Source organism: Bidens hawaiensis, unplaced genomic scaffold (assembly GCF_021521415.1).
Source record: "Bidens hawaiensis isolate Kalapana, Puna unplaced genomic scaffold, B.hawaiensis_p1.1 tig00004192_1, whole genome shotgun sequence".
NCBI lineage: Eukaryota > Viridiplantae > Streptophyta > Magnoliopsida > Asterales > Asteraceae > Bidens > Bidens hawaiensis.
Window position 1 is genome coordinate 172139 of NW_027491249.1, and position 24769 is coordinate 196907.

General features: G+C 35.5%; 3 protein-coding genes and 1 pseudogene across 3 annotated transcripts; 2 read left to right on the forward strand and 2 right to left on the reverse strand.

Annotated features, from left to right (window-relative positions):
- The window catches only part of LOC143625673 (uncharacterized), a 192273-nt pseudogene that overhangs the window by 108421 nt on the left and 59083 nt on the right, over positions 1-24769 (forward strand).
- LOC143625631 (cyclin-A2-1-like) lies at positions 3101-6522 on the forward strand. The gene is made up of 11 exons (XM_077095914.1): positions 3101-3116; positions 4158-4446; positions 4546-4758; positions 4840-4932; positions 5010-5143; positions 5214-5289; positions 5370-5446; positions 5524-5557; positions 5643-5792; positions 6093-6227; positions 6331-6522. The coding sequence occupies exons 2-11, from the start codon at positions 4195-4197 to the stop codon at positions 6382-6384; spliced, it is 1218 nt and encodes a 405-aa protein (XP_076952029.1). The 5' UTR covers positions 3101-3116; positions 4158-4194; the 3' UTR covers positions 6385-6522.
- On the reverse strand, positions 7254-8704 carry LOC143625632 (auxin-responsive protein IAA1-like). Its single transcript, XM_077095915.1, has 5 exons — positions 8493-8704; positions 7715-7896; positions 7512-7623; positions 7360-7424; positions 7254-7273 (listed from the first exon to the last, which is right to left on the reverse strand). Exons 1-5 carry the CDS (start codon positions 8702-8704, stop codon positions 7254-7256), a joined length of 591 nt encoding a protein of 196 aa, XP_076952030.1.
- On the reverse strand, positions 19356-22188 carry LOC143625633 (auxin-induced protein 22C-like). Its single transcript, XM_077095916.1, has 3 exons — positions 21912-22188; positions 20737-20833; positions 19356-19422 (listed from the first exon to the last, which is right to left on the reverse strand). Exons 1-3 carry the CDS (start codon positions 22186-22188, stop codon positions 19356-19358), a joined length of 441 nt encoding a protein of 146 aa, XP_076952031.1.

Below are 24769 nucleotides of genomic sequence, written 5' to 3' on the forward strand. Positions count from 1 at the left end.
ACAAAAAAGATGATGAATTTTTAAAATTGAAAGATATTTGAAAGTTGTGAACAATGTAAACTAGTGCTAGAGACATAGAGATTGTTTTAACTTGTTAATTAGGTTAAAAACGTAGCTTGAAGAGAAATTTAGATATTTTACATGATTTAATTTTGAAGAATAAGTTTGAGTAAAAGAGAAAAAATTATAATAATCAACGAAAGTGAATGCCGTCACTTTTTAGATTCTTTTTTCTTTTTCTTTTAATAATAATGATAATAATAATATAGTTACATAAATAGAAATTAACTTTGTTAAATTATAGAAAGCACTCTATATTACATAAACGAAATAAATTGATCTTTTATGATAATCCAGAAATTTTACACGAATCAAATTTTGAGTTTAAAAATTAACAAATGTCACAAATTTTCAGAATTAAAATTAATAAAACTCAATTTTCCTGATTTTAACAAGGGAAAATTCCTAAAGTAAGCATTTATGAAAGCAAATTTCTAGTTTTAGGTATCATGTGCAAAAAATTTCAGAAATATGTATTATAAACTAGTCGTGACGAGTAATTTGTGGAAACCAATTAGAACTTGCCACGTGTCCTTAAACTAACCGTAACGAGCACGTTCACTAATCATTTACTTGTCACGACTAAATTAGTTTAATGCCTCGTAATCAACGTCCACGAGTAATTTATAAGTCTTTTAGTCACAACGAGTAGATTATAAGGTTAAACTAGTCACGACGAGTTAACTACTAATAAACTACTCGCGTAGGGAATGCAAACCGGGTAAACTAGTTGTTGTGACTAAATGACTTATGATTACGAGGCAAGAAACTTATTTAGTCATGACGAGTAAATGATTAGTGAACGTGCTCGTTACGGTTAGTTTTAAGGACACGCAACAAGTTTTAACAATAATAACTTTAAAAGTATGACAAAGAAATAATTTAATAAATACCCTTAAAACTTTCCACATCATCAAAGATGCTCGTCCCCTTGGGGTGTCAATTTATTTTTTTTTAAGTGTTATTTGTATGTGAAAATTTCAATTGCCCCTATTAAAATTAGTGTTATTTGTATGTGAAAATTTCAATCGCCCCTATTAAAATTAGTGTTAAATCTTGATGTCGTCCTCCATGAAAATAATTCCAAGGTCTACCACCGAGTGACAGGTGGCCTAGTAACAAAGTCAAAGTCTCATAAACACTAAAAGATCTTAACTTCAAGTTTCATGAAGTAGAAAAAATGCGTCTTTAAAAAAATACAATACAACTTTAAAAAAACAAATAAATAAAAATCAAGAGAGTGGAAGTACCAAATGAGTAGTACTCTACCGATGCCCAACTGACTATCTCTAGAAAAAGTTACGAGTTCGAGTCTTGTTTGTGAAAAAATATCATGTATGAGCCATGTACTTATCATAGTGTGCATACTACAAATGAGTGTACCTGGTGACCGGGCTAGAGCCACTAAAAAGAAAAGAGAGTGTACACGTATAAAGCATCACTGTTAAATTCAAAACGATTACAATAAAGTGGCATATAAACAAGCAACAATCTGCGCCGCAACTCTCTTTCGAATAGCAAAGCCAATTCTGCTAGAAACGAAACTTTGGAAGCCAAAAAAGTAGCATGCACGACCCGCTGAACGCCACTCACATAAAATATAGGGAAAATTCTCAAAATAGCCCCTTTTAGAGAGAGAGAATCCCCAAAATAGCCATTTTTTTCTCAAATTTTTTAGAATTTAGGCTGTCAAGACGCGTTGGAAATAGATAAAAATAAAGAAGGAGCAGGCCAAATTTCGAAAGAAAGTCAGGTAGGAGACGAGATTTGGGGAAATAATGAAGGTAAAGTCCAATTTTTTTTTTGTAATCTTGGAGCAAAAGTTCAGATTTTTCCAAAACTTTTTTTTTCAAAAAACCATCTTGAGAGACTGTTTTTTTATGTTTCCTACCTTTCCCGTCCATATTTTCAAATTGTTGGAAAAATATATTTTTTACAATTATACTCCTGAACCACTTTGAACCACCACCACCACCGACGTTGTCAGTCTCCACCAACCACAGTCCCAAGGTGGTGGTTCATGGTCAACGTTTGACCAAACACCAATCTCATCAGCCTGCGAAGGAATATTCAGATCAAACGGCAAGGGTTTCCGATCATGATTCAACGACGCAACATCGCCGGAAAACTCATCCACAACCGGAAAAGACGAATCACAGTTACTCCGGCAATCCGCGTCATCGGAACCAACCACCACCGGCTTTACTGGCTGCTCCGGTGCCGGATTCGACAACCGCGACCAGCTCGCCGACTCCACGGTGCTGAGACTGCTCGACGTCAGCCGGATATGACAAACGGTGGCACGATCGTAATTATCCTGCTCCAAACCCTAGCTTTTTTAACTGGATCTGTGATCGTACCTAACCAAAACCTAGCTTTTTTAACCGGATCTGTGATCTCGGAGGCGAACCGGCCCCACGGCCGCTTACGCACGCCAACGACGTCGGTGATGGTGGTAGTTCTGGGGTATAATTGTAAAAATTATATTTTTCCAAGAATTTGAAAATATGGACGGGAAAGGTAGAAAACATAAAAAAACAGTATCTCAAAACGGTTTTTGAAAAAAAAAAGTTTTGGAAAAATCTAAACTTTTGCTCTAAGATTACAAAAAAATTTGTACTTTATCTTCATTATTTCCCCGAATATCGTCTCCTACTGATTTTCTTTCGAAATTTGGTCTGCTCCCTCTTTATTTTTATCTTTTCCCAATGCGTCTTGACAAACCAAATTCTAAAAAATTTTGAGAAAAAAGGGCTATTTTGAGAACTCTCTCTAAAAAGAGGCTATTTTGAGAATTTTCCATAAAATATATTTCAAAAGCAAATGGGAGAAGTTGAAGAAAAAATATTCAGTCAAAGGGTATCTTAGTAAACTCCAGAATTCCAGTATTTAATAAGCATACCAATATTTGTTTATCCTTAAATAAATACTTTTAAAATAAAAATAGTAACAAATCAGCTTTTTATATATAAACTCTACGTTCATCCCGCTCTCTCTTTTTTGATTATTCATCATCCAGCTGTCCATCTTATTATGTTTCATCTAATTTCATCTCTGTCAGTAATAATTCTTTCTCTTTATATCATATTATTATTATTATTATGTTAATTTTATACTTCTTTGTTTTGGATCAATTAGGGTTTTTGGTTTATGGGTTTTGTTCATTTTGTAATAAAGATTTAAGATCCCACATTTTCTTGATTTTTGTTGTTATGAATGTTATATTATGTGTATACTGTGAAATCTTGAATTTTATGAAAGAAAATGGATCAAATTGTTTATTTGGTTCTATACCTTTGAGTTTTATATATTAATCTGAAATTAATTGATGAAAAAGAATGGGGTTTTGTAATAAAGATTAAAGAACCCACATTTTCTTGATTTGGATTCATGAATGTTAAATTATGTGTGTATTGTGAAATCTTGAGTTTTTATGCAAGAAGGTTGAACAAAGTATTGATTTGGAGCTTTACTTTTGAGTTTTATAGATCAATGTGAAATTGTAAAAAAAAAAAAGATTAGGGTTTTTTAATTTGCTGTTTGAATTTTGAAAAGATTTTTGGGTTTTTGAAATCAGAACTAAATGATCACTAATTAAGTTTTTAATCAGCCGAGCCGCTTGTGAGCTACTCAAGATCAGATTGATAAAAAGCTCGAAACAAGCCGAGCCTTATCGGGCCCGTGGCTCAAAATGTCAAATAAAGCTCGTTTAGTTTTTGAGGCCTAGTTCGAGCATTGTATGAGAAGATTGTTTAGGTTTGTCGAGTCTTAGGTGTGTTAAAGATATTTCTCAAAATATAAAAATATAGTATAAAAACTAATTATTAATTAATAAATGACAAAACGACTCACGAGCCGTGCTCGAGCTTTAGAAAAAATGCTCGAAACGAGCCCAGCTCGAGCTCTCGTAAGTCAAAACGAGTCAAGCTCGAGTCTAGTGGAGTCGGGGCTCGGCTCCGCTGGTTTCACCCTTTGGTTCCAAAATCCAAGTGTGTTGAAATTCATAGGGTGTTTAGTAGATTAAAGATAGTAAAATAAATAAAACAATTATTCAAAAGTTATAAATCTCTTGTTTGAATCTTTCTATATTTCTGCAGATAGAGTGAAATTAGTTCAAACTGAAACTTTATAAAAATGAAGAAAGCAGTTACAAGTAGAGAGCCCACTGTTCGTGTGACACGGGCTCGAGCTGCTGCTAGCCAGTCATCAAGTTCAGTACCATCAAAACCGCATAAAACCGCTAAAAGATCAGTGCAGGATGAGAATAAAAACAGTGCCACTGCAACGGACGGTGTTCAAAAAAAGAGGAGAGCAGTACTTAAAGATGTCACAAACATGTGTTGTGATAACTCTTATAAAAACTGCATCGTTCCCGCTAAAATTCCGGTTCGTAAACAATATATTACTTTTCGCATAACTTATATTAACTTTTATCATTGTGACTTAATTCCTTTCTGTTTCCACTTTGTTGCCAATTGTTATCAGAGAAAGAATAGCATGTTGACTAAAAAGAATCCGGTCAAAAGTCAACAAGTTTCGGCTAATTCTAAGTCAATGAAATGTGACGATACTGAAAGGGAAGATAAGAAAACAATATCTAGCAGCCAAGTTTATATCGATATAGATTCTGATAAACAGGATCCTCAAAAATGCAGTCTCTATGTATGTGAAATATATAGCAATTTACGTGTAGCAGAGGTTTGTATCATGGCCAGAACATGATTCTTGTATGTTACCTAAAATTAAATATTAATTATTATTTTCCGTTCGGTAATGCAGCTTATTCATCGTCCGCGTTTTGATTTCATGGAGACGGTACAAAAAGATGTGACTCAGAGCATGAGGGGAGTTTTAGTTGATTGGCTCGTAGAGGTTAGTTTTTCTTAGTTTTGATACATTTAATTATCAATAGTCGTTTTTCACGTGTTTGTTTTTATTTTACCTTTTAGGTAAGTGTGGAATATAAACTGGAGCCGGACACACTCTATCTCATGGTTCATCTCATTGACATGTTTCTTTCTAAAAACTACATCGAACGACAAAAACTTCAACTGTTAGGCATTACTTGTATGCTGATTGCTTCGTAAGCTCTAACGAACCTTTTCGTTCTTACATTAAAGTATGTTTATGTGCTGATATCTATTGCTTTGAAGGAAATATGAAGAAACCATTGCACCAAGTGTTGCTGAGTTTTGTTTCATCACAGACAATACTTACACAAAATCCGAGGTTTGATTTCTATAATTATATGGCACCTTTTATGGCTAATCATCAGAGTGCTTAGTTAAATAACTAAAAATGTTTTGCAGGTTATTAAAATGGAGAGTCAAGTTCTGAATGATTTAAATTTTCACCTTTCAGCACCAACAACACAAAAATTTCTCAGGTATATGCAAAAAAAAGTTATATTTTGTTTATATTTCTTGTAAAGATTGCACCTTTATGGATCTTTATTGTTTACAGGAGATTTATAAGAGCAGCACAAGCTTCACAGCAGGTAAATATTGTATCTTTACTAGTAACTCTGGCTAACTTTTAATCTTTTGTTCACGGTCTTAATTATTTTTTCTACATTTTGTTAGAGCCCGAGTGTTGAATTGGAGTGTTTGGCAACTTATCTAGCTGAGTTGACTTTGATTGACTATAATTTCTTGGTATTTGTTCCGTCGAATATTGCTGCAGCGGCTGTGTTTCTTGCCAGATGGATGCTAGATCAGTCGTCACACCCTTGGGTAATTTTCTTTAACTTCATGATAAAAATACCAAAGTAGACACGTCGGGTAATGGGTCAAAACGGGTTGGACTGGTTTGGCCCAAAATAATTATTTTGTAACTAATTTGTGTTAAAAGATGAATACGAAAGGTATATCACAAGAGCAATATATTATTTTTCGTATATCACAAGAGCAATATATTATTTTGACTAAAAGGATCAGTGGTTTGTACGTTGTAGCCATTAAAATTACACTTTAAATGAGTTTCAACCGTTCATACGTTAACAAATGGATTTAAGTTGTTGAATTTTATGGCAGAATTATACATTGGAGCACTACACAAGTTACAGGCCATTGGATCTAAAGAACACAGTTTGTGCACTACATGGTTTACATTTGAGTGATACTAATTCGACTTTGACTGTTATCCGATCAAAGTACAAGCAAGATAAGGTAGTTAACAAGTAACTCTAGCTCTTCATAACTATACTTTAACAGTTTAACCACTAATCTTAAAAGTTACGATTTTTTTTTTTTTTTTTTTGTGTGTTTACAGTTTATCAGTGTTGCAAGTTTGCCCTCTTGTGAACTTCCCGAAACACTATTCTAAGGCACTTTGAAAGACTATTATCGCCTTTTTGAAGACATGTTTGTTTCGGTCAGCGTCTTGTTGTTTCGAGAACTGTGGTTAATATTTTGAAACCAGAGTTGAAAGCCTTTTGGTAATGGTTATATTTTTTGAGATTTTTGAGGGTTCATAGCCGTTTTCAACCTTCAGGATTTGAGTTTGTAAGTTGGCGAGAAACGGTTAAGGTTCTAAGGCTGATGTAAATGCAACTCTAGGAGGCCATTTTTAAAGCTTACCTCATATCCATTGCTTGTATTTCTGTTATGTTTGATGATGCAAAGTTGTATGCTGTGATTTGTGTTCAATATGTATTCTATGAGTTGGTGGGGTATCCATGCACCTTTTTTAGATAGGATTCAGCATGTGCATAATTTACATCTTGCCAGTGAAACATCACAATACTACTGTGGGCAACGTGCGGATAAGAACCTTGTTGAAACTTAATTGCGGTAACAAGAAGCTAATTTAATTAATATTTATTTATCATATTATGATTAAATATTTACTCTTAAATGATTTAAGTAAATTTGTTTATTAGTTTTAATAACCTCTCTCCGGCCATAAACTAGACTTGGGCCCAAACAAGTCTAGCCCATTAGGCCTGATCCAACTGGCTGCATGCATATGTTTTACTTAACTGCTCGATGATGTATCTTGAAGCATTATCAGGCCAAATATTGCAGAACATTTATGTTGCATGTTTAATGCTCTAATTTATAAGCAAATCATTATTTTATGTACTTTAATTAGTATCCCAAAGTTCTAACTATTTCCCTTAATTTAAATGTGACAAAATCCCTCTTTACATTACAATCTCAAAATTAGTACTTTCATAGTCTTCATCCAAAATCTCAACACTTCTTCAACAACTCTACAACGTTACAAAAACGAAATAATTCGATCAGAAAAAGACATCAGATATTATTATAAACAAATTAAGCTAGTGACAATTTATACCTGATCCCTTAATAGCTTCTGAGTTGTTCATTAATCTTATTCGTTTGCACGATTCAACGAACATCCTACAAGATCATAGACAAAATTGTTTGTTAATTTACTTTCATTTCACTCGAAAACAATGTATTGTTAATGACTAAAACATGACTTACTTCCATGGAACATCACCAACTAGCATCCAATCTCCATCTTTATCCTCATACGTTGGAACGTACTCCATACCATTCACGGGATCCATCAACTTCATCTCGTTTAATACAGTTCCTGTAACAATTATTCAACACGCCAACTTGGTTTCTTACTAGATAGTTTTTTATAATATAACTATCGTTCTAAAAACAATATATGTGCTTACTGGTGGAGATACACGGGAACAAATCTTCAAAAGTGCACAAAAGTTGTTCATAGCATGAGTACAACTCTAGATCTAGTTTTCTCAAATACGGCGCTCCGTCTACGGCCACCTTTACGTATTTACAATTGTTCTTCAAGTTTTTGCGGTTAGATCTAACCGGCGGCCATCCTACCACTTGTTCTCTGTAAAATTCGTATATTCGTTAGTGCATCGATCAATTCAAGTGATGATTTGCAAATCTTAACTAATCTTGGTGCATGTAAATTAATATACGCAGGGGTGTGCATGGAACCGGAAAAAAACAAGCTGAAACTATGAAAACCAATCCAAAAACCGAATTGAAACCAAAAACTGTGGATAGGTTTTATGTTTTTGTATAAACCAAACTTATGGTTCACTTCTGGTTTTGCATGTAACAAAAACCAAGAAACCTAACCAAATTTATAGTTTTTTTTTGTTTCTTTTTATTCTTTTTAAGTAATTTATAACATTTTAACAAATATGTAACTCAAATTTTTTAGCCCGAATTTATAATATTCAAGTAATTATTACTTATTAGTTATTAATTAACAAAATAATTTAAACCCTAATTCATTATTTTGGGCTAAATTTTTTTTCCCAACCCAAAACCTTAAAGCTCAAATGGCAAAACAAAAAAAAGAACCGAACTGTTTTCAAAATCTCAAAAGCTGAAGTGTCGGGTTTTTTTCAGTTTTAGGGAAAAAAAAAAAGAAAAAAAAAGGAACATGCACACCCCTCCCTATATGCTCTAACTTACTTTGGCGGAGGAGATTTCTTGACGACGGAGCATACCAAGTCAGACTGATCATTTCCACCCAACTTCAAATCAGTCATATCATCAATCCTCCGCTTATCTCCGGATTTCGGAGACTCACCAGGTAATCGCAAACTAAGCTCCGTATCATTAAAATTAAGACTACCCGCGACGGTAGTCGGCTCCATACTGACGTTGGATGTCTCGGATGACATTGTTTTGTAACTATGTTTTCAAAAGTTAGTTGTTTTAAGATGGAAGGCGTAAGAAATATTATTGATGTGCTATGTGTATATATTTGTGAAGTTATATAAAGAAAACGAAGCCAATATAATATTGACACGTGTTAATTTATAGTAGTGGTTAAGATTCCTCCATGTTACATGTGGGTGTATCATAAAGGTTGTGTCTCACTGGCCTTTGTGTTATTGTGTACATGTTTATAAGGATCCTACCAAAAACATCTTCCACCTAAAATATTAAGATTTTAAAGATTATAAATATTACTTTTTAGTTTTTTTTTAAATAAATAGCTTTCAAATGTTGTTTAAACATTAAAGAAATATTGTTTTGTAAGATCGAGAACTTGTTATCTTTAATATGAGTGACTCAGTGTAATACTAGTAGCATGGTACATACTTATAGAATGATGTTTTTCTTTATATGATACAACGTGTGATTAATAGAGCGTTTGACCATTTATGTTATGTATTTAATCCGTTTTTTATATTACGGATATTAATCTGAGGTGTTTATATAGACCCTTATATGTTTTTACTTATCAAGTTACTAATAAACAAAAAGAGTCGAATAAGTTTCGTCAAAACTAAAGCGTGTTCTCGGCTTTCGTGTGCTCCCGGTTTAACAATTACCCCATGAACATAAAATATATAAATTATCAACGCACACGTGTCATCTGTTCACACCTTTCTACTCTATTTACAAAATAGCTTAAAAAATAATAAAAAAAAAGCTAAAAACTTAGCATATTAATACCACACGGCATATCGTATTTGGTGAAACAAGAGGCAGGTTTAACATTGAAGTTAACATTCGAAAAAAGAATGGGACCCACATGTCGGGTCTTCTTAGTTGTTTATGTCTTTGTTATGGTGCATGAGTGAAGATAAATACACTCATTGATGTTTTTCTAATACGTTAAATGTATATATTTTTATAACACCTTGATTCTTGACACATGTTATATAGCACTCATAAAGTTTAAAGCATGCTATTTATTTATTTAAGTATAGAATAAACATTTCTACATATAACGTGTTAATGATATAATACTTGCTAGTAATCAATAAGGCATGAGATGATCATCAACACTGATTAAAACTAACTTTGTTAAGCTCTAATCACTATATAAATAAAACTCCTCGACAAGTTCTGCTCCGATTTGTCACTCTGTTGTAAGTACGTGGGTTGTTACTAAAAAATAGATATTGTTTAAAGGTGTCATGTATTGTTCGATAAAGAGCGCATTTAAACCATTTACATTTTGTGCTTATCTTACTCTTCACAACATGGATGCATGTTTAGCAAGTTGGCACGGTCGGGTCAACATGTGTGCAAGGCCGGCTATGAGGCAGGGGCAGGTGGTCGACTGACCCCGGCCCAGCACCCCGATAGGCCAATTTTTTTATAAAAAAGTTTTATACATATTTGAAAAAAATACGTATTCTCTGTGTTTAAACTCACTTAACGTTAGGCCCAAAAAAAATTTCGTCATTTAGCTCAAAAATTTTTCACGATTCTTAAAAAAGGCCCTGCATGTGTGTGGAAGAGTTTGGCTTACGCATTAAATGATGCATTTACCCATTTACATGGGGGGGGGGGGGGGGGATTATGTGTATCGCAAACATATTTGTATAAATGGACGTAAGTACCTCTAGCCTCTAAAATACACACATTAACATTTGTCATCTTGTGAATACCTCTAGCCTCTAAAATATACACATTAACATGTGTCGCCTTGCGAAAGCTTACAACTGTTTTTAATAATGACTTTAAATGAGAGCTAACTATTAATATAGTATGCGACTAGTCTTCTGGCCTAATGATATGATGGTGATGGTTAAGGCTTGCGATTTTAAGCTCTCAAGTTTGAAACTTGACTCAAAAGGGTTTTTCCACAATGACGGGTTTCCTCCTTAATGGTGTTTTTGAGTGAGTTAGACATAGAGCGTCAAAATCAGTGTGGACGATTGATACCTCGTCTTTAGAAGACTTACTCAGGTATTGAAGGTGGTTTCAAATGCTATTAAAAATACTAAAAAAAAGGGTAAAATTATTATAAAAGTTTCTTGCTTTTATAACTTAAATATAAAAAAAGCTCACATGTTAATAGAGAGGTTGGTCAACTTTAAAGTTAAAAAGTATAGGGCCCACGTGTTGGGTTTTCTTATGGTCTGTTTGGTACGAGGTAATGGAATGAGTGAATGAATGGAATCGACGAGAGAATGGAATAGACTATGGAATGAAATTGACCATTACCATTCTATTGTTCTGTTTTGTTAATCTACGGAAATGGAATACAACTCATTAGAAAAAACAAAAATACCCTTGTATCAAAATAAAGAGAATATTATCAATTTTCACAGCGGTATCCAATTGTTTACATTAAAATGTTCCCGGTTGATTGTAATCTTGATAAAGATTTCCAGCACTAAATTATAATTTAGAACGAACAAATGAATTTAAATCACGAGTTAAATGAATTTAAATCACCCTACATGATATTGAGATATCAATATGAACACAGCCCCATCTGCAGAAGATGTTGCAGTATTGTTTCTCTAACTAAACCATATGAAAACACCGATCCTTACAAGTACCACCTCCTTTAAATCCCCACTTAACCACACATTTAGATAACAACAAGTAGCAATCACAACCCAAGTTAATTCCCAATAAACTTTAGATATTTACTGCAATAGAAACAAGTCGTAGTGTTCATTGACAAAGATATTTGAAAACCAGTGCACAGTTCCCAATTTTCACACTAATAAAATTCAAAATATGAACATAAAATTTGTTACAGAAACATAGTTACATAAGAATTACACAGCCACAGGGGCTTATCGATTCATGGTGAGACTGGCCAACGAAGATGGCAGGTTTAGTAAGCATGAATGGACGATCTTTTGGCCTCTTCACCGTCGTCTCTATCAAATCCAAGACGACGGTGATTTGATTCCATTAAAATTTTAATTCTAGAACGAATTCAAGATGTTTGGATTTGGGGATGAAGATATGAGAGGAAGGATTGAGTTTGTGTGACAATGATCTCGGAAGCTGATAGCGTTTTTTAGGGATTGAGAAGAATAAATGGAAGAATGGGATAGTGTATGAAAGATGAATTGCTGAAGGAGGGTAAAATTGAGGGATTCCATTTTGGAATGGGTGATTACTTTCCATTTGTCTACCAAACATCTTTATTTTCATCATCCCATAATGGAATGGAATGTGTTATTCCATTCCTTCATACACTCACTACCTTAGTTGTTTATGGTGCATGGGTGAAGATAAGCAAATTCTTTGATATTATCTTTTCATATACGTGTTTAATTACATATTATATTATTAATTATTAATTCTTAGCTTCTTGACACATGTTACATAACACACATAAAATGCTAAAACTATCTGCTATGGTGAGAGGTATTGAAACCCTTCCACAGTACCATGTCAGCGTCACGTGGGTACCGGGGGCTTCGAAGCCCTTCTTCATAACGCCCCGCTATGGTTTAAAGCCCCCTTGGGCGCCCCATTATACATATAAATATATATGTATGTGTGTGTGAGAGAGGAAGAGAGAAAGAAGGCGCCGGTCGTCCAGAAGGCCCCCTCCCTCCGCATCTGCCTCCTCTGCACCCCCCTTGCGGTGTTCCCCCTCCATCGGCGCCCCAAAAAAACACCTTCACAGCGCCCATAGCGTGGAGTCTAAGCATTTCAAGATTTCAATCTACACTAAAACTTCTCGGCCATCGATCCCACCGCCTTCCTCCAATCATGTGAAATGGGGTTTTTTTAGCTGCACGCCACGTGTTCGATGAAATGTCTTTTTAAGTTTTAGTATCATTTTGCCATATTTTATGACAACCCATTCTTCTACATTGAACGGCTCATGGCCGTGTCCGTTCCGTACGTTTCATTGTTGTTCGAATGGTGGAGCGGGAAATAAGGGGATTTCTCGCTTGATCTCTAATCTCAAGAGTGTGCACCTTACTAAAGAAGAACATAAAAGTGTGTTGCGGGAGGCGATTGCTACGGACCATGGCTTGTTCTTGAAAGTGGATAAAACATTGAAGGTTTTGGATCAATGGTTGTGTGGGGAGTGCATGAACCTTCAGAGCTTGAAACGTGCTTGCCATCACCCTGATGGCATTGTGAAGTTTACCGATCATGCAATTGACTTGGATACACACATTATTGGGATTTCGAAACCTTCTATCAAGGGGCCCGAGACAACTGTTCATGAGTCCTTCATGTTGGATGTCTCCCTCCTTGATCGTGTACTTAAGGCACCTATCGTTACCGTCAAAAGTATCCTTCATAGTTGTCGATTGGCTTTTTCGCAAGCTTTGAAAACAACACTCTATAAAGTGGTTGCTCAACCAGGTTCAGTTGATGCGTGGGTTAGGTTATTACTTCTTCCTCGTTGCACTTTACATGTGTTCAGATCCAAAAATAGGCACGAAAGAAGGTCCGGGAATAGGAAAGCCTTGCAACATCATTCAATAATGAGTTCTTTAGCCACATGGAGGAAAGTTGGCAGTATCACCATGTTAATTAAAAATCTGTTACATGGTTCTGATTCGGGGTCCTTAGGCCAAGGTGACATGGATATCCAAAAGGAGGGGGATTTTGTCAATAATAACATTAAACAGTGTCTCCGAAAAGTTGCGGATGGTCATTTTACCGCGGCAGTAAAGGTGTTATGCTCATCCGGTGTTGCACCATATAATTCTGATACCACAAAGGCCTTAGAGGCTAAACACTCGTACAAGAAACCCCCGGCTATGTCGAACATGACTTTTTTCGAGCCTCCTCTTGTGGCGGATGTTGATAGTGTCCTTGGTTGCATTAAATCGTTTCCTAAAGGAACTTCGTGTGGGAGGGACGGTTTGAGGGCGCAACATATTTTGGATGCTCTTTGTGGAGAAGGGTCGGCTATTGCCAATGACCTCATGTGTGCTATCACTACGGTGGTTAATTTATGGTTAGGAGGGAGATGTCCGTCTACTTTGGCAGAGTTTGTCGCATCTGCTCCTTTTACACCGTTTTTAAAACCCGATAACGGGATTCTACCTATTGCAGTGGGTACTATATGGAGGCGTTTGGTTTCTAAGGTTGCTATGAAAGGTGTTGGCAAAGAAATGATCAAATACCTTAATGATTTCCAGTTTGGAGTTAGTATGTCGGGTGGTGCGGAGGCCATATTGCATAGTGCCAATAGGGTATTGAGTGAGCGCCACACTAATGGGTCTCTTGCAATGCTTACAATTGATTTTTCTAATGCATTTAATATGGTGGATAGATCAGCTTTAATTTATGAGGTAAGGATCAGATGCCCTTCTATTTCCTTGTGGGTGGAATTATTATATGGGCAGCCATCAAGATTATATCTTGGGGATAATCATATTTGGTCCACCACGGGGGTTCAACAAGGAGACCCATTGGGACTACTTCTTTTTGCCCTTGTTTTGCACCCCCTTGTACATCAGATTCGAGACAATTGCAAGCTTCTTCTTCATGCTTGGTATCTTGATGATGGGACGGTCATTGGAGATTCAAAGGAGGTGCTAAAGTGTTGGATATCATTAAGGTGACAGGTCCAACTTTGGGTCTTGAACTGAATATTAAGAAAACTGAGCTGTTTTGGCTTTCTTGTGATGGTACCAAGTCTCGTGACGGTTTATTCCCTGCTGACATTGGGAGACCATTATTAGGGGTGAAGCTTCTTGGGGGAGCTGTTAGTAAAGACTCTGGGTTTATTAGGGGGTTGGCAAAGAAGAGAGCCACTAATGCCGTTGATTTGATGTGTCTTCTCCCAAAACTTGGTGACCCGCAGAGTGAGTTACTTTTGCTTCTATCATGTATGGGTATTGCTAAACTTTTCTTCAGTTTGAGAACATGCCAACCTGTACACATGATAGAGGCAGCATTGTTTTTTGACAAGGGATTACGTGAGGTGATCGAGGACATTGTAGTTTGTGGAGGTCCTTTCTTTGGAGATCTACAATGGCGACTTGCTTCCTTACCCATTAAGAATGGGGGTTTGGGGTTGTATTCGATAGTAGAGGCTTCCATCTATGCGTTTGTGGCCTCGAGAGCCCAATCGTGGGTGCTTTAGGATCACATTTTGCGAGACAGTGGTATATGTGGGATGGATTCTGATTATTCTTGTGCATTGGCTTGTCTTCGTGATATGATTCCAAGCGTCGATTTTAGCAGTTTCACTAACAAAGAGACCGCCCCTCTAAAGCCCAACATGCATTGGCGAGCGCTCTTTTTAGTAAAATTGTTCACGATATGGAGTCACACTTTGACATGACAAGTAGACAAAAAGCCATTTTTGAGTGTCTACAAGCACCACATGCTCAAGATTTTCTTCTTGCTATCCCTATAGATGGGTTAGGCCAACATATGTCTCCAGTGGAGTATCGTACTATCCTTAAGTATCGCCTCATGATTCCTCTATTCCCGGTTGATGAGATATATCCTGTTTGTCGTAAGGCGTGTTTAGACTCATACGGGGAGCACTCGTTGCATTGTAAAGAGCTCCAGGGGTTCAAGTATTGACACGATCTGGTTAGGGATGTGCTCTTTGACATACTTAGGCGGGCCGGAATTTCTGTTAAGAAAGAAACACCTGTGAATTTCCTGACTGACCCGTCGGAGGGAAGATCATCTCTTCGACCGACTAAATTTTGGTGTTTGGATGGATAGGAGGAAAACATGCTTGTGTGGATTTGACAGGGGTTTCCCCTCTGGTGGACTTAGGGAGTAGTGGTTTTACAGCCGGTCAAGCCGCTTTAAAAGCTACTTCAGGCAAGGTGACCAAACATGAGAAGGCGTGTCTTGACAACCAACATGTGTTTATTCCTTTTGCTTTTGACACTTTTGGTTTCCTTGCGTCTGAAGCTGTGGAGTTACTTACTCGTGTCCAACGAGTCATGCATAGTAATGTTATGACTCCAAGATCCGCAAATGTAGTTTTTAAAAGATTGAGTTTTGCAATTCAAAAAGGGGTAGCGACGCAACTTGTTGCCTGCTTACCTTATGTTTCGATGTAATCTGAATACTTTAAGGAAAATTAATTTTAATATCAATTAAAATAGAATAACATTCTCCTCAAAGTGTGATAAATTTTAATGACAAACTATTGGCTAATGAATCATCAACACCTCATAACTCAAAATCTCAACCTTATTTAAAGAGTTGCAGTTCTTTTTAAACATTGATTAAAAGTAACTAGCGGGAGGAGACCGCGTGTTATGGTGAGAGAGATCTCGATCAATTTCGATACACTTCTTATAACAAAGGAAACCAAAAATATAGCTATGTTACAAGTTCAATACTTCTGTAGAAAAAAAAAGTATGGTATGTTGAGAGTAACAAATGAGTGTGATTGAGTGAAGAAAGAATAAACCTGGTTGATAAGCTTATATTTATTCTCATGAAATAGTTGGTTTATGCATTTAATGTCGCCTTACTAGCTGAGTGTGATGCGTGCTTACATTTCTCTGATGTATAAGCATGACTTTGGTAATATTATATCAAGGTTCGTGTCACCGTGTCAGGACACAAGCGACCATATGCTTATCTTAGTTGTGCATATGTGTTGGTGTATTGGAAGTTGCCATTCATTATTGCACATTCATCCGAATACAAATTAAGCCCTTCATCATATGTCCAGGTGTATGTTGTACATTCGAAGCTCATATGGTTTGTTCAATTGTTCAAAGCTGAAGTTTAGTTATATATGAATATCCTGAACCGACACCCGTCATCAATATATTTTTGAATACATTAACGTTCATTTGATATGGGACCCAAAGAGACCGGCATGTGGTCTTGTTTGTTCGTCGGTTTTATAAGGAGGGTTTTCTTTTTTATTTGTTTTTTAATTAATCTGGACCATTACCAACTCATGTTTATTAAGCAAAAAATAATGACTAAAATGTAAAATTACGTTTATTGAAATTTTGTTATTTTATAATTCTGTCATTTGTACCAGCGACACGATAATCGCATTATTACTTTTTAATATATTTAAAGTTTTTTCAAACAAAATAATTTCAAGATGTTTCACCTATTTCACGTAACAAATAGTTAAATGATAATGCGGCAAAAAAAGTTATAACAACATAAAAAGAGTATAGTTGATAGTAGTCTGATCTTGTGTTCATAAGTCTATTATTATTTACAATGTATCACTAAATATATCCAACATCTTTTTCGAGTCGATCTCAAGTTAGTATTTAAATAAGTTTGGCGAGATTTGAGACATGATATTTTTCGATTTTTCCGTCACAATACACGTGGTCTATGAGACTGAAATTTTTTTAACCATCAAAAACTTTCATTAACCATCAAAACAGTATAGCAAGATACTAACAAAATCGTGAGCAAATCGTCCGCCCGATAGTTTACAACCAACAAATACAACAGCCAGGACTTCTCTATTAAATACTAAACACTTAATTATTTTTTCAGAACAACCAATTCATACACCATTTAAACGTACTTCTAAATCTACATTAACCACCACCGTTATACTAGAACCTTCAACCACTTATGAGCAACACTTAGGTACTGTTTGTTTTTTCAGAGGGAAATCTGTTGCAAAAGAAAGGGCCTGCTGTTAGAGCTGGGCGGCGAGGCGATACTAGTTGGTCATTGAGGAATACTTAGGCTTAGAGGGTGGCCCCCCTTTCTCGCGTAAAGCGATCAGAATTCGAACACGTCGCGCTTTACTGGGAAGGATCTCGGTGAAAGAAAGGGAAATCATTTTTAACATTAGCTCTTCCGGAGCACTCTCTTAGCTTAACTAACGATGCCTAGGCCGAGGCTGGTGCCTAATTCTATGCTTGAAGCCTAAGCTAGAGCTAGAGCTGAAGCCTAATTATAAGTTTCTTCTAAAGGTAAAGTTAGGGCTGGAGCCTGAGTTGGTGTTGATGTCCTAGAGTAGCAAAACCGTTTGCTGCTTTTTGTTCAAGCGGAGCTCGCTGTCTACTCTACGAGTCGCCCCTGAAGCACACTAGAAGCATCTCAAAAGAGAGAAGTCAAATATCGTAGGCTTTAGATAAGATTCCCTAGTAGATAGTTAAGTTAAGAGAGTGCTCTGGAAGAGCTAATGTTCCAATGAAATGAGACCAAGAAGCTTTATTAAACAAAAGTTCTTTGAAGACCTTTTGCTTCTGCGTCATAGTCTGCGGATCACGTCTGCAGACATCTGTAGAAGAAAAGGTGAGCTAGACTTCTGCAGTCTGCAAAAAGAAGCTTGTTTGTTTTTTAACGTCTAGATTGCTAAAATAAACTGGTGGTGGTTAAGGATGAGCGTTTTCGGTACGGGTACCGATTGGTACCGGTACCGAATTCGGTACCGATTTGGTACCTTCGATACCGAACGGTACCAAGTTTTGAGTTTTCGGTATCGGTACGGTACCGGTACCGGTACGGTATTTCCCAAATTTTTCACGAAATTACTGGTACCGTACCAGTACCGTACCGGTACCGAACCGAAATTTCGGTACCGGTACCAACAATTCCTGAATTTCGGTATCGGTACCGGTCGGTACCGATACCATCCCAATCTCATCCCTAGTAGTGGTGTACAAACTGTGGTAGTGGGTGGTGCTGCTGCTGGATGGTGATAGTGGTAGTGGTGGATGGTGGTGGCGGACAGTGGGTGGTGGTGGTCGATGGTGGCGGTGGTGGTGGGTGGTGGACATTGGTGGTGGTAGACGGTGGTGGTGGGTGGACGGTGGTGATGGCAAACGGTGGGTGGTGGATGGTGGTGGTGGCAAACGGTAGGTGGGTGGTGGTGGACAGTTGGTGTTGGTAGGGCGTGGTGTTTTAACCCTCTACAGACCTTATAAGATCTCAGAAGTGGATGGGTAAAGTCTGCATCAAGAAGAGCTTGCGTAAATGTTTTTTTAATGAAACGTATTCGAGAAAACAAACAGTCTGCAGATGGCAATGTCTGCGTATAGTCTGCATGACATAGACAAAAGAGCATGCGGAAACCTTTTCTAGAAAAACAAACAGCACGTTATACTATACATCTGGCTTGATATTGTTAGGCTAAAGGCGCTTCGATAAATACTTAATATTTGCTAATATATTATTGAAGATACTTCATTGTATGTATGTTTCTGGTTGAGTAATATCTTGGTAGTTATTTCCTTCAAACTATAAGTGGAACCAGCATAATATACATAAGATGCATGTGAAAAAAAAGTTAATAATAGCAATACTTCTCTCAAACTTGTATAGGTTCATCTCTTGCACCTTTGATTTATCAATTTGTTTCAAATATAGATAACCTTTTAAATTTCAAGGCTAGTGGTTCACTACAACTTATAATCGAATAGCGTCGAAAGAAGCGCTTTCTACAACTTAGTTTCTTACAATAGTAATCAAGTTTTCTAAATAAGAAATAGTAAAAACGTAACAGGTGGGCTACATATTGCCTTATGGTTATGGTTCATCATAGTCCCAATCAAATTAAACCACAAAAGCATCATTAAGCATGCTAATCATCTTTTTTAAAACAAAGATACCTCCAGAACACAATCGATAAATTTGATAAATTTGATGTATTTGCATCATTAACTAATTGTTGATTCCATGCTATCCGATTCCATTAGAATATGATCTTCTCTTAATCCTTAGTCTCTTGCATGTTTCTGTAAACATCCTGCCATCATTTATTACTTTCATCATTAGAATATATTAACATTATCTGAACAACGAAGATTACGTATAATAGCATATTAATAGTTACAATATGTCAATATCGTCGTGTTGATGTCTCTACTACACATTTCAAGATGAGAAGCCTGATTTACGTATTTCTTTTTATCATGAGAACATGTTACCGGACTATAAACTTATGTAACCAAGAAAATTTCGTAAGGTGAAATGCATGGTTATTCGAGAACAACCAACATCATGACAAATTTGTCATTTTCATCACCTTCATCTAGATTTCTCCATAAATTGGTGCAAAAAGAATTACTTTTAAATACTTGAAAGCAATAAGAAAGGTGAATTGGCATAAAAGACACTATCAATACTCTTTAATGTACTTAGAAAACTAAATCATAACTGATTAAAAAAAATAAAGAAAACATACTCTTCTTAAATCATTTTTTCATAGAAAACAAACCATTTTATCATAGACTTGGTTCAGTGATAAACCATAACTTATTGGTCAGAGTTACAACAAAATTCCTTCTACCGGCTATAAGATGGTTCAACAATGTTCTTAGAAAACACTTTTAACTTTATTAAGACCAAAATCTGATGAATTTTGATCACTAGAGGGTTAATGTATCAAGTGTTAGAAGAAAAACTAGAATTTATCATGCAGCTACATACTAGCTCAATTGTTGTTTGGCTCAAGAAAACGGTCCAACTCGAGAATTTTAGGGATGGAAATCCCAAGTAGCTTTAACAAGTTAGTTGTGGCCGGGCTTAATATGTGTGTGTGTGTGTTGGGGGGGGGGGGGTGGTTAATGAATTTATTAATGATCATGTTATGGTTATTAGATTTCTTGTTAGCAAAGTTGTGTTAGCATTATTAATGTATGTCACCGAGTTAGGATTTCATAAGAGCGAATGCTTTTAATCAATGTTTTGAGTTATATATCATTGATAATAATATTGAACGTTATCCCGTATATTCATGTGTGTTTATTGTCTGAGTTATAATATCAATTCAATCCTTGATTGCATAGTTGAAATAAAACCATGTTTAGTTTTAAATTATTTATCATAATATATATTTTCTTATCCTAGTAAGTGCCGTATATATATAAAAGAATGTGAAAGTAACATATCTAAACACTTACTGAAATTATTTGTCAAGTATTTTAACGGCTGGAATGTTTGTAAAAGTGGGATCGGGACCATTAGGAAGTGGAAATGGATGAGCACAAAATGACAACGATTATGTTACATTCTAAATTAAAGAGAATAAAATAAAGTATGAATAGGAATTGAAACTTACACCCAAGGGACGTCCCCTACAAGCATCCAGTCCCCATCTTTGTCTTCATATATTGCTATGTATTCACAACTCTCACTTTCTTCCTTCATTGCTTCACCTACATCATTCATTGATCTTGCTAAATAATTACACTATAATCAGGTAAAAAAAAAAGTAAAGTTATTTTAAGAGTGAGAATTGAATTCTCTATGAAAATCAGGTGAATTATCATTGCAACTCTTCATGAAATGATACAACATTTGTGCTTGATTAAGTGGAAATTCTAACCAGAAACTTCATTACTAGTACTACTCTTAGCTACCACTCAACATTGTTAGCATGCTCAAGGGTAACGTACCACTCATGACTAATTTGCCAGCGCTTACTGCTTAATAAAGAATCATGACTTGTAGAAATAACTATCTTATTATACAACTAACCTATTTTAGTATTTTTGCATGCCATTTCGTTTTTTATGTCATGCAAATGAGAGACACCATGAATAAAGATCATACAAACTACAAATCAGATGACTTTGTGACAGGAGTAGTCACTCAATGAAGGTAAGATCCATCGATCAATAATCTGTCAGTAAAAGTCCGTTGATAAACGACACTATGTGAAGACTTCGCCAGTGTACCACCAACGACCTTTATCGAAGGATCATTTGTGGGAACATTAAAGGCAAATCTCTAATAATGGCATCGCTGTCAAAACAACGACGGATATCCCAAGCACCAATAAAGGTCGATCACATACATATTTACCGACAAATCATTTACGGATCACAAACAGATGACAGATTAGCAACTACATTCATTTGCCACTTGTACAATATGCAACTCTTATAGCAACCGTAATACCTATTCCTATTAAAGAACTATTTAAAAAGGCTCTGGTTATCCACACACCTTTGACTTATCCGCACACCCTTTCATGTGGGGTTCCATACTATCGTATACGATCGTATGTAGGGTGTGTGAGTTTTGAGAGGCTGTACGAATATCATATCCCTTTAAAAAAACTAACCATCAATCATTAACTGTTTCAAAGAATAAGTCTAAATTAACCATGACACTTAGGTTAGCATTTTACATAAAATAACAGGTTTGGTATTCTCTACTTCTATGTACGTACGTGTTGGTCTTTTGGAAACAATTTTACACCTAACTAAAGAGAAGTTAACAATAACATACCGATTCCATAACACCCAAAGAGCTTCTCAAGAGCCATGCCAAGTTCCATATACCCTTTACAACAACTCAAATCAACCTTCCTAATAAAAAGTGCACCATCCATGCTCACTTTCACATACACTTTTCTCTCAACTTTCTGCCTATACAAACACATCGGTGGCCACCCGACAACCGTATTCACGTTTCTCTTCTTCTCGCTTCTCTCATCGCCGCCACTAGTGCCAGGTAGGCCAAGTCTAAGTTCAATAATCTCAAGTCCTAGACCTTGAGGTCCCATATTTTTTTTTTATTATATATTACTATTTTGAAAGAAACAACTAGCTAGAAGACAGCTAGATGGACGATTCATTGTTGTCTGTGGATGGTGGTTATGCATATATACTATTGGAACATATAGTATTAGGGTTTAATATAGTATTAGGGTTTAGTATAGAGCCCATGGACCTATTTCCAATATATACAAATATACATATTAAAGACGACATGGAAAGAGCAAAGAGGGTCAATCATATGTTAGTGGTCGGTCACATGAAGGTGAGGGTGAGGGTGAGGGTGAGGGTGAGGGTGGGGGTGCACTTATACCACATTTGCAACCAACAACATACTAACATTTATTAAAAGCCGGCAAATATTTAAAAAAATATATGTGTAGGATATTAGGCAAGATCAAGCGTAGGGTTTCTTGTTGATTTTCTTGACCAAATCATAAAAGTAATTAATAATTGTATAAAATTATTAAGTTGTTTTTATAAGAACACCAAGAGAGTGAATATGTTATTCACTTCTACATATTACTGTCTAGTTCTACATATTACTATCTAGTAGCTGTTGTCTTATATTACAAGTACGTAATCAGGTTAAATTGTTCCGGTTATTTCTGGTACGCATACATTTGTTGGTTTGTGGTGTGAATTTCAGACATGACATGACATGAAGTATATGTTTTAGTTTATCCCACGGCATCATGTCACTAACGAGTCAAATTAAGATACACGTTTGGCCATACAAACCATTATCGAATCAAAATGTCGCCTCACTTCTTATGTTTATAAAGTATAAACATAACTGCTTTAAATCTTATAACACATTTTTTTTTGTATTTTAAAAGATAAATGTTACTTTGTTGTATTTAGTTTAAAACACAATTTCTTTATACACATATATTTTGATGTAAATTCATAATTGTTAGTAGCAATAAGTAAAAAAATAAAAATAAATAGATTGCACAAGTAGTCTTCTTAATTATCCTTATAACCATTATTACCCGTGGCCTAGTAGTCTAGTGATATGATGCTTGCTACTCACAAATAATAGTGTATATTAATGATTACACGAGTAAGGTTTGTGTTCGTATATCTTTCATAATTTTGGGTTTACGTGTCTCGCATAATTTAGTTAATATCGTTTTCAACATGTAAACACAAGCCACGTTCAATATCACGGATGTAACTTATTTTGCTCAGAACTAGTGTAGTATCAAACTATCAATCACCAATTATTTAGTTTATTTTTATTGTCATTTTTTATCATCATTGTTTCTGGAACATTTATGTTGACGTGTTTGGTGGTAAATGATGGAGCATTCTGTAAGAGAAGAGTTTTCTGTTTGTAAGGTTGTGTTTGTGTGTGTAACGTAATATACTATCCTTGTCATCATAAGAAATATTAAAGAATTTTTTTTATTTCGATTGTTTAAAATAATGTATTTCTTTTTCCTGTTAATAGAACAAAGGTTCTTGCAAGAAATGATGATTAAATGTAATTACCAATCAAAATATACTAGTAGGTATGCCCGTGCGTTGTGACGGGGACACAATAAGGATTCCGTTGGTACAAGTATCACTTCCTATCTTGTCCCTCATATCGTGGTACCATAGCAATAGATTTACATGTAATTCAATAAAATACCAGAACCTAATGTTATATATTATATAGTACAACTATTACTTCATATCTTGTCCCTTATTTTCCTGAAAACAAACACCAAATTTTTTTGACATCTGTTAATTATATTTGTTGTCATACAGATTATGGGGAACATGTTGCAATTGGTAGAGGATATTTGTTTTCCTCAAATATGAATTACACTTTATATAACAATTTAATCACAACTCACAACTATTATGTAAGGTAATAAAGTGAATAGGTCTTTTGATCAAATATTATAAAACTTTATTTAATAAAAAAAAAGGAAAATATATCATATATGATGTCAGTCTAACTTTTCTATCCTAAACCAATGAACAATGTCAAATATTTTAGTTACCAACTTCGTCACGATGCAAAAAAATAAAAAACAACACCAAACGCCCTTCCCGTATTAACAAAACACAAAACTACTCGTCAACGTTTACACATCGATTACATTATCATCAATATACCGTTGATCACGCGAATACCTTCTAGAAGCTTGAACAAGATTAGTTGATGGATCATACCGTTGCGATGCCAAATAATTAAGAACACTAACCACATCAGCAGGTCTCATGTTTTGTCGTTCTTGAACACACATTGCAGCTATTGCTAGTGCTTGATAGAGTCCTCGTACAAGATATTCACATTTTAGAACATGGTCCGCCATCTTCCCTAGCATCATTTATCTTTAAGCAACGGTTGCGTATGTTAAAAAAGGTTAAATATTAGCTTCAATAATCAATTTTTAAGAAATTGTCAAATAGTAAACAAGCTTTGTATACCGTTTCAAGTCGTCATAAATATATTCACGCAATGCAATAATATAAACATAGAACAACAATGAAAATGAAACTTGGTTGTTGTTGTTGTTGTTAAGAGAGGAATTATGAAGAGTGTGGACATTAAACATGCAATGCAAGTTTTGTTGGTCAGGTTATAAGACA

Coding starts and splice junctions, on each gene's coding strand:
- LOC143625633 (XM_077095916.1), bottom strand. CDS start 22,188: ATGGGACCTCAAGGTCTAGGACTTGAGATTATTGAACTTAGACTTGGC. Junction 20,834..21,911: donor CTTTGGGTGTTATGGAATCG/GTATGTTATTGT, acceptor TGAATGATGTAG/GTGAAGCAATGAAGGAAGAA. Junction 19,423..20,736: donor GTAGGGGACGTCCCTTGGGT/GTAAGTTTCAAT, acceptor AAATGATGGCAG/GATGTTTACAGAAACATGCA.
- LOC143625632 (XM_077095915.1), bottom strand. CDS start 8,704: ATGTCATCCGAGACATCCAACGTCAGTATGGAGCCGACTACCGTCGCG. Junction 7,624..7,714: donor GTTCCCGTGTATCTCCACCA/GTAAGCACATAT, acceptor TAATTGTTACAG/GAACTGTATTAAACGAGATG. Junction 7,425..7,511: donor GTTGGTGATGTTCCATGGAA/GTAAGTCATGTT, acceptor ATGATCTTGTAG/GATGTTCGTTGAATCGTGCA.
- LOC143625631 (XM_077095914.1), top strand. CDS start 4,195: ATGAAGAAAGCAGTTACAAGTAGAGAGCCCACTGTTCGTGTGACACGG. Junction 5,558..5,642: donor CAGCACAAGCTTCACAGCAG/GTAAATATTGTA, acceptor ACATTTTGTTAG/AGCCCGAGTGTTGAATTGGA. Junction 5,793..6,092: donor ATCAGTCGTCACACCCTTGG/GTAATTTTCTTT, acceptor ATTTTATGGCAG/AATTATACATTGGAGCACTA.